This window comes from Dermacentor albipictus, chromosome 10 (genome assembly GCF_038994185.2).
Source record: "Dermacentor albipictus isolate Rhodes 1998 colony chromosome 10, USDA_Dalb.pri_finalv2, whole genome shotgun sequence".
In the NCBI taxonomy this organism is placed as follows: Eukaryota; Metazoa; Arthropoda; class Arachnida; order Ixodida; family Ixodidae; genus Dermacentor; species Dermacentor albipictus.
Window position 1 is genome coordinate 37,853,381 of NC_091830.1, and position 13,549 is coordinate 37,866,929.

General features: G+C 47.0%; 1 protein-coding gene across 1 annotated transcript in view; it reads left to right on the top strand.

Annotated features, from left to right (window-relative positions):
- Positions 1–13,347, top strand: part of LOC135911855 (atlastin-2-like) — a 63,284-nt gene extending 49,937 nt beyond the window's left edge. The window contains exon 10 of the mRNA XM_065444188.2: positions 12,741–13,347. Within this exon, the coding sequence (XP_065300260.1) occupies positions 12,741–13,319 (579 nt within the window). The 3' untranslated portion in view covers positions 13,320–13,347. The remainder of the gene's footprint in view (positions 1–12,740) is intronic.
- The last annotated feature ends 202 nt before the right edge of the window (positions 13,348–13,549 follow it).

Sequence of the window (13,549 nt, forward strand, 5' to 3'; positions counted from 1 at the left end):
CCCTTCCGGGTACTTCAGATGGCAACCGCTGGGTGATAGTGGCGATAGACCATCTCACGCGTTACGCGGAAACTTCGCGTCTGCCCAACGCATCTGCGCGGGATGTTGCCGGGTTCTTTCTGCGTAACATCATACTTCGCCATGGAGCCCCCAGAGAGTTGCTGAGCGACAGAGGCCACGTCTTTCTGTCTGATGGTATAGAAGCCCTGCTCAAGGAATGCAACGTAATTCACCGTACTACTACTGCATACCACCCGCAAACTAATGGCATGACTGAGCGCTTTAACCGCGCTCTTGGCGATATGTTAGCCATGTACGTCGCATCTGGCCAAACCAATTCGGACCGAATTCTCCTCTTCGTGACGTACGCTTATAATACCGCCACACAGACCACTACAGGATTTTCCCCGTTCTTTCTTCTTTACGGACGCGAGCCTTCCTGCACAATGGACACCATCCTTCCGTATCGCCGTGCCACAACGGAGGCTAATACCCTGTCCGAAGCTGTTGCACACGCGGAAGGGTGCCGAAAGCTCGCCCGCATATTTACTTCGGCAGATCAGCAGCGACAGAAGCACCTTCGAGACATTCCCTCCTCTCTGGCACCCTATGGCCCTGACTCACTAGTCTGGCTTTGGGTTCCCGCTACCAGCCCTGGACTTTCATCAAAGCTTGTTTTCAAGTACCAAGGTCCCTACCGTGTCGTCAGTCAAACATCTGCTGTGAACTACTTGGTAGAACCCCTTGAGCCGCCTTCCGATAAGCGCCGCCGAGGGCGCGAAATCGTGCACGCTCAGCGGCTCAAGCCATACTTTGATCCAGCTGTGCTATCTTGCCCGTAGGTCACCGAGACGGCTCCTCTTCTCCGGGGAGGCAATTGTACTGGAGAAGAACGCGTGGTAGGCACTATTTCGAGAAAGACGACGAAAACGTTTTGGCTGGAAGCCTTGTGTCTTTGTTGCCGAAGCTCTGTGTGCTCTCGCTACGTGCTCTGCCATCTGAGCGTCTAATCGATGGAACTATAACGCATCTTAACAACCAATACAATATCCAACAGAATAAGGCAACACTGGACTTAAGTCAACCAAGGGAACAGGCTCGTTTAAGGAAGGGATATTCTATAATAGCTCACAACCATGTCATCACTCAGATAATCGAAACATCTCCAGAGTACAATCAGCCTCTCAATATGGCTTTCGTATATTACGAAAAAGCATTTGATTCTAACAGTAATACATACATTAAGTAATCATGTAGTACATGACGCTTACGTAAATATCTTGGAAGATGTCTACCGAGATTCCACAGCTACCTTAATTATCGATTACAAAAGTAGGAAGATACTTTTAAAGAAAGGGTTCAGACAAGGAGACACAATGTCTCCATTGCTATTCACTGGGTGCTTGGAAGAAACTTCATTCAAGCTATAAAACTAGGTAGGGCTAGGAGTGAGGATGAACCGTTAATATATCAGCAGTCTTCGATTTGCAAATGACATAGTACTGTTCAGTAACACTGGGGACAAAATACAACAAAAGATTGAGGGCCTTAACAGAGAGAGTGTAAGACTAGGGTTTAATATTAGTATGCAGAATACAAAGACAATGATGAATAGCCGGGCAAGGGCTCAAGAGTTCAGGATCGCCAGTCAGCCTCTAGAGTCTGCGAAAGAGTACGTTTACTTAGGCCGATTACTCAAAGGCGGCCCTGCCATGAGAACGAAATTTACAGAAAAATAAAAAATTGATTGGAGCGCATATGAAAGACTCTGTCAGATCCTGACTGGAAGCTTACCATTATGATAGAAGAGGAACCCGTACAATCAGTGCATTTTACCGTGCTATCATATCGGGCAGAAACCTGGAAACTAACAAAGAGGCTCGAGAACAAACCAAGGTCTCGCAAAGAGCTATTGAACGGAGATAGCATGGTGTCGCGTTAAGAGACAGGAAGAGAGCGGTATGGATGAGAGCGCAAACGGGGATGTAGCCGACGTTCTCATTGGCATTAAGAGAAAGAAATGTAGCAGGGACGTCATGTAATGCGGAGGTTAGATAACCGGTGGACCAGTAAGGTATGTGTAAGTATGTAAGTATGTGTGCTGAGAGAAGGGAAGCACAGTCGAGGACGGCAGAAGACTGGGTGGTGTGGTGAAATTAAGAAATTCGCAGGCGCCATTTGGAATCGGTTGGCACAGGACTGGGGTAGTTTGAGATCAAAGGGAGTGGCCTTTATCCTGCAGTGGACATAAAATAGGCTGACGATGATGAAGATGACCTTGTGTAACTCTATGGGCCGCCCTGGTTAGAGCGACCAAACTACGTGGGCAAGTGACGAGAGAAAGAGTGAACACCGGCAAGGCCAGGAAAAGGCGAGGCCGAGCGAGGAGGCATGTCGTTACCTTTAGTTTTATTCAGGCGCATGAGTCACCCTGTTGTTCGCTGTGTAGGTAAACTGGGTTACACTGTAAGAACAGTTCAACGCTTAGGGGTCTGTATTTGCAACACAATTATCGTCATCTCTCTTGTCCGCATTTTCTTTAACGCTACCGACCCTGTACTTCCAAGTCACGAATGGCATGCGCGTTATCAGCATGACAGAGCATTCTCGACTGGAAAATAGCCATCACAGCGTTTTCAATAAAGGAAACGCAAGCAAGACTGATGGCGATTATCGCTGTGTGACAAATATACGCTCCAAAGGGTGTACTACATTTAAGAGTGTAGGGAAGCGTGTCTGAGTGCGGATGCGTGCTGTCACCTCTGAACGCGCGTTGAGACGTAAGCGGTGCTGGCCTCACTGATCAATACCTAGTGACCGGTGTTGACGAAGGCCTGCGACCCTACCGCGGGGACATATCAATGAATATACAGGGTAAACTCCATCGTAGCAGGATACATACAGCGTAGCGCGGTCACCACCACGTACGGCACAATTTTGCTATGCCGGCGAAAAGTGGACGTCATACAGTCTAGCGCCTGGTGCAGTCAGTGACTGGCGCTGTTGTGAGCATTGGCGCGGAACGACGCGAAGACACGCCACCTTCCGGTGTGGAAATAAAACGTCCTGTTTCACACTGAAAACTCTAGGCCAGCGGGCATCGCGCGTTACCTTGGCTGGCTGGTAGCATGCAGGACTACAGTGCGGATGCATTGAAGAGAGTACGTACGCTAAGTTTCCGCCTTCGCCAAAAGAAAAAAAGGGTGCAGCGACGTTGTACTTCGTGAACGCTGGTGAAGCGCAAGTGTATTGCTGCTATGGCACAAACGCTGCTATCGACCCTCGGTGCGCCTTGACGCCTGCACGGTCGGCATCGCAGATCGTATACAAACAGGGCTCCCGTGGCCGTATCACACGCAGCAGCCGCCAGAGTAGAACGCCCCGTTCTAAACGCGCACTTACTATCTAAATTACTTAGCATAGTCTCAACGAGCACAGGCAAGCATGAACACTTCACACGCTATGACCACGGATACTCGCTGTCAAAACGCTTGCGTGAGGAATTGCAGCCGCAGCAGCGAGCGTAGTTACCTTCGTGCTGTTGATCGCCTCAACGCAAACTGAGCGCTGAGGACATAGCGCACGCAGAATTACGAGCCATCGGCCCACCTACACTGTGCCTCCGAAGCAGATCCCTTTAAATATAACGCCCGTGCGACCACGCCTGGCCGAACTACACCGCCACCCCTCCCTCCGCTCCCGCGGTACCATGCACGCGACGGAATACGGCGCACTTCCTCCCCTTGCCCACGCAAAATTTCGCCGCAATTATCGGCTCGCCTGGTCAGTGAGTGAGAGGCAAAGCAGAAGACTGGGTCTAAAAATTAATCTGCAGAAAACTAAAGTAATGCTTAACAGTCTCGGGAGAGAACAGCAATTTACAATAGGCAGCGAGGCACTGGAAGTCATAAGGGAATACATCTACTTAGGGCAGGTAGTGACGGCGGATCCGGATCATGAGATGGAAATAATCAGAAGAATAAGAATGGGCTGGGGTGCGTTTGGCAGGCATTCCCAAATCATGAACAGCAGGTTGCCATTATCCCTCAAGAGAAAAGTATATAATAGCTGTGTCTTACCAGTACTCACCTACGGGGCAGAAACCTGGAGGCTTACGAAAAGGGTTCTACTCAAATTGAGGACGACACAACGAGCTATGGAAAGAAGAATGATAGGTGTAACGTTAAGGTATAAAAAAAGAGCAGATTGGGCAGACGGCATGGCCACAATTAGTACATGACCGGGGTTGTTGGAGAAGCATGGGAGAGGCCTTTGCCCTGCAGTGGGCGCAACCAGGCTGATGATGATGATCGGCTCGCCATCTCGCATACACAGCGTACGGGGCGCGAAGACGATGTTGTCGGGAGACGAAGCCCGTACGCATGTATCGCAATGAAAATGTTTAGCAACTGCCAGAAGTGGTCAACCCAGCGCACCTCCGCTTAAATTCCACCTCCGCGACGCTTCGCCTCGTTTCTCCATGCCCACTTCGCTCAACGTTATCTACACATACCGCAAGATGGCGTTACTTTGCCGCGTGCTCATGGCGTTTCTTCGTACGTTAACCGGCGCGTGATTCTCGCCGCCTTAAGGCGCATTCCTCCGTCGCTTGCTTCGCCGCTTAGAGCTCCGATTTCATGAGTTGGTCAGCTACGCTTGCGTATAAAATGACCGCGTCTATACCCTTCGCTGGAAGTTATATATCGATGCAAGAATAGGACGCTTAAGCTTCGCCTGTAAGAGTGAAATGCGATAGCATTGAAATATCACTATAACTGCTTCTCACGCTTCGCGGCAACTGCAGCTTTTGTAATCGCTTACCGGAGCGCTGGCGGCAAACGTTATGCATGAAGACGAGGTTTCCTTTAGAAACGGAGCCTCTTGCGCGCTTTTATTATTTTAGTCTTTGAAGGTTTAGCATAACAGGCATGTGCTGTTATGGCATTTGTTTGTGGGGTCTAATTCTCAGTTCCGAGTAACCACATTGTAAAATATGTCAGACAAAGTATTCGCAACTTTGTGGAAAACGGAGCAATATTAAAGCCGTATAAAATGCTTAGCAACCTCACATGAACATCACTGACTTGAAGAACTGGCCAGTCATGCTTGCGCGTCGGAGCGCTCTTTCGACGCTCGCTTGTGCGCATGCGCTGCGCCTATAGTTGTATGCCACCCAGCGGCGGGCTTCGCTCAACGCGCCGAACTATAAGCGGGCAAATCTTCAACGATTATGACGTCGTCGTCATGACGTATCCAAATTCGCCGGCTGCTTCCTGGTACGGTGAAAACGCCGCACTATCAGCTGCCCTTGAGAGAGTCGTAAAGACAACATGCCACCGCGTCAAAATACAGCTGTCCACGCTGAAGAGAGAAAACGCCTGGGCGGGAGGCTGCGCCCTGTTATGCCGCAATGTGCCGCAGGAGGTCAAGTAGTGCGCGGGTTTCTTTGAGAAATAGAGCCGCTCAACAAAGATGGGTGGCTTCCGAGACTTTCGAAGTAGACGAGCGTCTCTTACGTTGCACGATGGTTAAGGAGAACGCATGGGCATTCTTGTAATTGCGCGTGCCATACGATACTATTATGATCCTAATTAAATTAATAATAAACCTAGGAAAGACACATCCCTATTGCAAAAACCAGCGTCTCCTAGCGTCTTCCAGTGTGAGACCAGCGCGTTTTTTGGCGCTGGGTCGCACTGGGTACGCTGGCACTCGCTGGGACTCGCTGGGACACCAATGAGAACGCTGGATAAGAGCTCGGTCACACTGGAAGAGACGCTGGTTCCACTGTCATAACGCTGGGGCACACTGGTTTGTGCTGTACAGGCGCTGGTTCTCGCTGCAGTTCGCTGGTTCGCACTGGAAACTGCGCTGGTTGTGTTTGTGCCGCGCTGGTTCCAGTACGCAAGGACGAACGCTGCTGAATAATTAATGCTTTATACAATTTTATCGCTTGATACTACTCTTTTGTGCTAAATAACGCTATATCTTGGGGTTATAAACCCTATTTCCTGTCACAGCTTGGAATAAAGGTGCACGAGCTGCCCTGTTCATTCATGCACATTTGAAACTGAAAATCACTTTCGTTTTTTTATTTTCCCTGTTGACTGGGCGGATAGCTAAATTCTTGAACGAAACCACCTAAACGCAGAGGACGCCGCGTATTTTAGTAGTTCGCACGTAACGTATGACTGGGAGTTGTCGCCATTGTCGCAGAGTTGTGGAGTGGACATGAAATGCGGAAGTCGTTCAGACGCGCGCGAACGGACCCCGAATTCGAAGCCTATCGCTGACTGATATTATCGCACCGATAACAAAGCTGAAGTGATTCGTGCGCTTCCACTTTCTCTTTTGTGCTAAAAAAGTTCTGAGGCTCAAATACGCACATTTTAGCTTTCGCCAGCTACCCGCTCCGAGATCGGTCCCCACCGAAGCTTTGGCCTAGCGTATCCGCCGAGTCCGTCCTCACGCTATCGGCGAGTCTAGGCTCAGGACTTAAGAAATATAACAAGGATAAATCACTCTATTTTAAGCTTTCGCGTCAGTGTTCCTAAATAAATATTTTTTTCATGTATACAGTGCCAGCACAAGAAGCGATGACCGCTTATGTGACGTGTCATAAACACAGGTATATGTGCTATCGCCGAAGGCTAGCAGCACTGGCCGGCGCTTCTCTGACGAAGACATATGACTAGACAGGCGTGTTGACAGAAAGGCATCACTGATCTAAGGAAACGTTGCATATCCTTTGCGTGAAGAACAAGAAACGGCTATCGAAATCGGCAGTAACAGCTCATACACCGTCCCGGGTCCGCGGTTCATTTAGGACTTTTTTTCGTAGTTAAAACAGCAATCGCAAGTGAAAATCGATGTTGTAGCACTTCCAAGTATACTGCTCAATACGGACTTTTTCTTTCTGGTACAGGCGTGAGTTTTAGTTGCCGGGTTATAGCGCATCAACCAAGCCTGTAAAGGACGTAGCTTTGCGAAACAAACTGCTTCTCGCCTTTGACATGGCAAATTATCCCTGCGCTTCAGTCTGCTGGCGTGGCATAGCGGTAAGGTGCCGGGCGTGGGATCTGTAGGTTGGACGATAAAAGCAGTTTTAGTTTTGACGTTTTTTTTCTTTTTTTTATTGCACTCATACGCTCCTTGTTGCTTTCTGTATTCAAAAAATATATATACGGCGACCAGGCACAGCAGATTTAACGCGCTAGAGCTGTTTTTCGCGCGAGTAGCCAGTGCCTCCCAGCACGCTGCGCCTTCCCAGCGCCCCAGCATCCAGCGCGCTGCACTGGGCCCATAATCCGGCGCACTGGGTCCCAGTGGCACTGGGTTTTGCAATAGGGATAATATAGACATGTAATCAAGAATTGAGTTCTTTGCAAATCTTAGCTCTTGTAACGACCATGAGAACATTCTTTATTCGAAACACACCTAAGGGTTATTACACCATAAAGCCGAGTGTCAATCTCTGAAAATCTTAGATGCTGGTTCTGGGAGCAGCTGAAGGCATGCGAGCGTCATTTTGCGCACTTGCAGTCATGTATTTTTAGCAGTTCAATGATTTTTTGCTTTGCCGAAGAAAAGTAGGGTTGAAAGCACAGAGCACCGTGATATATGACAAAGTAAGCTCAATAATTTGCGACCCCTCTCTTGCTTTTTTTGAAGAAGTGGCCCTTTGAGCCATTAAGCATGTAATTGCACAATGCGGTTTGTTGCGATAACAGTCATCATCATCAGCCCAGTTACGCTCACGGCAGGGCAAAGGCCTCTCCCATACTTCTTCAACTACCCCGGTCATGTACTAATGGTGGCCATGTTCTTGCAAGCTTCCTAATGTCATCCGCCCAACTAACCTTCTGCCGCCCCTGCTACGCTTCTCTTCCATTGAAATCCAGTCCGTAACCCTTAATGAACATCGGTTATCTTCCCTCGTCATTACATGTCCTGCCCACGCCCATTTCTTTTTCTTGATTTCAACTAAGATGTCATTAACCCGCGTTTGTTCCCTCACCCAATCTGCTCTTTTCTTATCCCTTAACGCTACACCCATCATTTTTCTTTCCATAGCTCGTTGCGTCGTCCTCAATTTAAGCAGAAGTCTTTTCGTCAGCCTCAAGGTTTCTGCCCCATACGTGAGTACTCGTAAAACACGGCTGTTACACACTTTTCTCTTGAGGGATAGTGGCAACCTGCTGTTCATGATTTCAGAATGCCTGCCAAACGCACCCCAGCCCATTCTTATTCTTCTGGTTATTTCGGTCTCATGATCCGGATCCATGGTCACTACCTGCCCTAGGGAGATGTATTCCCTTACCGTTTTCAGTGCATCGCTACCTATCGTATACTGCTGTTCTCTTCCGAGACTGTTAAACATTACTTTAGCTTCCTGCAGATTAATTTTCACACCCACCCTTCTGCTTTGCGTCTCCAGGTCAATGAGCACGCATTCCAATTGGTCTCCTGAGTTACTAAGCAAGGGAATATCATCAACGACTCTCAAGTTGCTAAGGTATCCTCCATCAACTTTTATCCCCGATTTTTCCCACTCCAAGTCTCTGAATACCTCTTGTAAACAAGCTGTGAATAGCATTGGAGAGATCGTATCTCCCTGTCTGACGCCTTTCTTTATTGGAATTTTGTTGTTTTCTTTATGGAGGACTACGGTGGCTGTGGAGCCGCTATAAAAAATTTCAGCATTTTTACATATGGCTCATCTACACCCTCATTCCGTAATGCATCCATGACTTCTGAGGTTTCGACTGAATCAAACGCTTTTTCATAATAAGTGAAAGCTATATATAAGGGTTGGTCATATACCGCACATTTCTCTATCACCTGATTGATAGTGTGAACATGGTCTATTTTTGAGTAGCCTTTGCGGAATCCTGCCTGGTCCTTTGGTTGACAGAAGTCTAAGGTGTTCCTGATTCTATGGGCGATTACCTTAGCAAATACTTTGTAGGCAACGGAAAGTAAGCTGATCGGTCTATAATTTTTGAAGTCTTTGGCGTCCCCTTTCAAAATGGATTCGGATTATGTTAGCCTTCTTCCAAGGTTCCACCACGCTCGAGTCTATGAGGCCTTGTGTATATAGGGTGGTGAGTCTTTCTAGAACAATGTTCCCACCATCTTTCAACAAATCTGCTGTTACCTCATCCTCCCCAGCTGCCTTGCCCCATTTCATAGCTCCCAAGGCGTTGTTTACTTCATCCGGCGTTACTTGTGGGATTTCAAATTCCTCTAGATTATTCTCTATCACATTATCGTCGTGGGTGCTACTGGTATTGTATAAATCACTATAGAACTCTTCAGCCACTTGAACTATCTCATGCATATTAGTAACGATATTGCCGGCTTTGTCTCTTAACGCATACATCTGATTCTTGCCTATTCCTAGTTTCTTCTTCACTGCTTTTAGGCTTCCTCTGTTCCTGAGAGCATGTTCAATTCTATTCATATTATAGTTCCTTATGTCAGCTGTCTTACGCTTGTTGATTAACTTAGAAAGTTCTGCCAGTTCCATTCTAGCTGTAGGGTTAGAGGCTTTCATACATTGACGTTTCTTGATCAGATCTTTCGTCTCCTGCGATAGCTTACTGGTATCCTGTCTAACGCAGTTACCACCGACTCCTATTGCGCACTCCTTAACGATTCCCATTAGATTGTCGTTCACTGCTTCAAGACTAAGGTCCTCTTCCTGAGTTAAAGCAAGTACCTGTTTTGTAGCTTGACCCGGAATTCCTCTAGTTTACCTCTTACCCCAAACTCATTGATCGGCTTCTTAAGTACCAGTTTCTTCTGTTCCCTCCTCAGGTCTAGGTTAAATCGTGTTCTTACCATCCTATGGTCACTGCGGCGCACCTTGCTGAGCACGTCCACAACTTGTGTGATGCCAGGGTTAGCTCAGTGTATGAAGTCTATTTCATTTCTAGTCTCGCTGTTCGGGCTCCTCCATGTCCGCTTTCGTCTATCCCGCTTGTGGAAGAAGGTAGTCATTATCCGAATATTTTTCTGTTCCCCAAACTCGTACTAATAACTCTCCCCTGCTATTCCTAATGCCTATGCCATATTCCCCCACTGCCTTGTCTCCAGCCTGCTTCTTGCCTACTTTGGCATTGAAGTCGCCCATCAGTATAGTGTATTTTGTTTTCACTCTACCCCTAGCAGATTCCACGTCTTCATAGAAGCTTTCGAGTTCCTGGTCATCATAAGATAATGTAGAGGCCTAGACCTGTACCACCTTCATTCTGTACCTCTTATTAGGTTTCACAACAAGACCTGCCACCCTCTCGTTAATGCTATAGAATTCTTGTATGTTACAAGCTATATTCTTATTAATCAGGAATCCTACCCCTAGTTCTTGTCTCTCCGCCAAGGCCCAGTAGCACAGGACGTGCCCGTTTTTTAGCACTGTATATGCTTGTTTTGGCCTTCCAACTTCACTGAACCCTATTATACACCATTTACTGCCCTCTAATTCTTCCAATAGCACTGCTAGACTCGCCTCACTAGATGACGTTCTAGAGTTAAACGTTGCCAGGCTCATATTCCAATGGCAGCCTGTCCGGAGCCAGGGATTCTTAGCACCCTCTGCTGCGTCGCAGGTCTGACCGCCGCCGTGGTCAGTTGCTTCGCAGTCACTCGGGATTGAGGGCCGGGGTTTTATTGTGGTGTTTGCATAGGAGGTTGTGGCCAAGTACTGCACCAGGGTGGCCAATCCTGCTCTGGTGAGGGAGTGCGTTAGCGGTTCTGGTCACCGGGATCAGGCCAGACTCGAGGCCTGTTTATGCAATTTTATGAACACGCGGATTTTTTTTTATTTGATGGAAAATTGCGCGGCATCGGGATTCGAACCACGGACCTCTTGCATGTGAGGTGGGTGTTCTACCTCTACGCCACCGCTGCACTATACGGTGCTCAGGCTTTCTTTTTCAGCTTTCGTCAATTATCATTTGGTCTGGTTGTTCGTAGACCCTTTCTGAGACTAAAGCGTACTCGACGCATGACTGCCTGTTTCCGCATTGCCTCGTAACCTGTCCATGGCATTTATTCACCCTGGTAACTACTACAAGGTTCTGTTCATCACACAGGTCTAGCACTAGAGAACCACGGTAATCAGTACACCCGTCTAAATCCTCCACATGCGCATTCGTGTCTCGTAATAATAATATTCGAGCAGGTTTAGTGAACCCGTTAATACCGCTTCGAAAGGAACCAATAAATTCAATATTTTTATCGACTGCCATTACCAGCGCATAAGTGAGCTACTCCAAGCCACATCGTTTTGCCTGTCCACGTGCCACTAATGCGTAAATGCTCCTGACTTGTCTCGTTTACCGTTTACCACTTCATACCTCGTCGCCTATTTATGGCGCGCGTGCACCTAGTGGCGAGCGGATTGGCCCACACTTTCTTTATGACAACATCGCTGTGCCTTTGAGCGTGATCTTTTCCTAATAATGCTTTGACCTTTGCCTTCACATCGGCTCCGTATGAACAGAGAAATGCTTTCCCATTAAAAATCTAGAAAGGCAATGCAATGCAGAAATATGTGTTAGCGAAGATTTCCAGAGCCGACCTGGCACAACGGAGTTCCACGACCAGAAGAGCGCCGCGGTTTTCGGCGGCGATCTCGTCCAGTAAGCTGCCCACGGCGGTGCTCAGCCGTGGTGGCTTACATCACTAACCAAATCAAGGTTGAACTCAGGGGCGACATACTCGAGCGATCGCGTTTGGTGACGATATTACCTTACTGAACTTTCGCGCGACTCTTCACCAAACGCATCCACGTGGTCCCTTAACGATACATCCAGCGGCGGCTAATAGAAGGACGTATCAAATTCTTCGCAAACAATGCTTTGCTTTTAAAGATATGGAGAAAATAAGGCTGGCTTCTGTTATTTGATGCACTTACATTCCTAATAGCGTGACTTCCAGAAACCGGAAGTTTTTATATGAAAAACAGCAGAAAGGATTTCGTAGTACCTTTCACAAAACGACAATGAGGTTATTGAAACAGCCAGTTAGCAAGTAATCAGATAATAAAGGAGCAAAGTGTCATACTATATACAGCCTTGCAGACCATTTTTAACGAATGTACAGGTACATTTAAAGTGAGATTCTGCAAAGAGCAAATTGTGTTCCCGTATTGTAGAAAACAAATTCTGAGGCATACGGAAGGCTGTGCATCCCCATTGAATGATTCTAAGTTTTTCAGTAGAAGTTATTACTCTGTGTGTTTGCTCAGCAAATATTGTCCTTGCGCAGGAACCACTGCTCTCTTGCAGCAAAATCAATTGTAGCAATCGCCACTTACATCTCACTGTCTCCCTGTCTGCTCCAATAAGTTTTTTTAATTCTTAAATTTGAAGCGAAACGAATATTTGATAATACCGATTTGTTAATTCCAAAGTGAAATACTAATCCAATAGCAAAGAGTATTTGATTTGTATTTTCAAAAGCTGAATATTCGGACACCCGTATCAGTTGTCTTAACTAAATTCTAAAGTAAACAATATCAGCCTGAGCTAAATGCATTACTCCTCCCTGTTTTGTAGACTGCATAGTACACTATGTTAAATATCTCCTTTACACCTCATTTATTGTAGTAATATTATTATGGAGAAGCGCGCGAGCTTTCTCGTTAAAAGTGAAGCCATTCATATGCACGCATGATGCAATAGTAGGTGTTTCTCTGAGGATTACTTAATGATTTCTGTCTTTGCCGCTTGCAGGAACTTGAAGAACATTTCTGTCGCCTTTTCAAAGACGAGGAACAAGCCATCAAAAAAGAGGAGGAAGAGGAAGCGGAAAGGCAGAGAGAAAGAGACGAGGAGCATAGAAGAGAGGAGAAGAGAGAAAGCGAAAGATGCGAGGAGCGTAAAAAAGAGGAGCAGAGGAAAAAAGAACGAGAAGAGGACCGTAAAAGAGAGGAGAAGAGAGAAAGAGAAAGATGCGAGGAGCGTAAAAAAGAGGAGCAGAGGAAAAGGGAAAGAGATGATGACCGTAAACGAGAAGAGGAAAGGAAAAGAGAACGAGAAGCGGAGCGTAAAAGAGAGGAGCAGAGCGAAAGAGAAATAAAGCAAGAGAGAGAAAGGGCAGCGAAAGCAGAAGCGGAACAAAAGAAAGAGATGGAGGCCATGAAGGCTAAAGCAGAAGAAATGCAGAAACAGTTGCTGGAGCGTAAAACCAGCCGTGCCGAGCAAATCATCAAAGGCATTTTTTCGATACCTGGGATAATCGTGTCATCTGTACTTTTTCCTCCGGCTGTTCGTCCGCTCGTGGAGGACATGATAGATAACTTTGCAGGTTGAAGATAGCCTGCTTTACGCAAAAGCAGCTCGGTCTCCGCTCGAAGAATGCAATAAAGGACAGCAGATTGCTCAACTAATTTTATTACAACGTGATGTGGTGTGATGTGATGTAGTGTAGTGATGTAGTTGTGATGTGATGTAGAGCGAATGTCCAACCGTTCAATATTGAATTAACAGATAAGAACTACGTGGTGTTCTTGGCGCGTTTGAACATAGTACCTGCCATTATT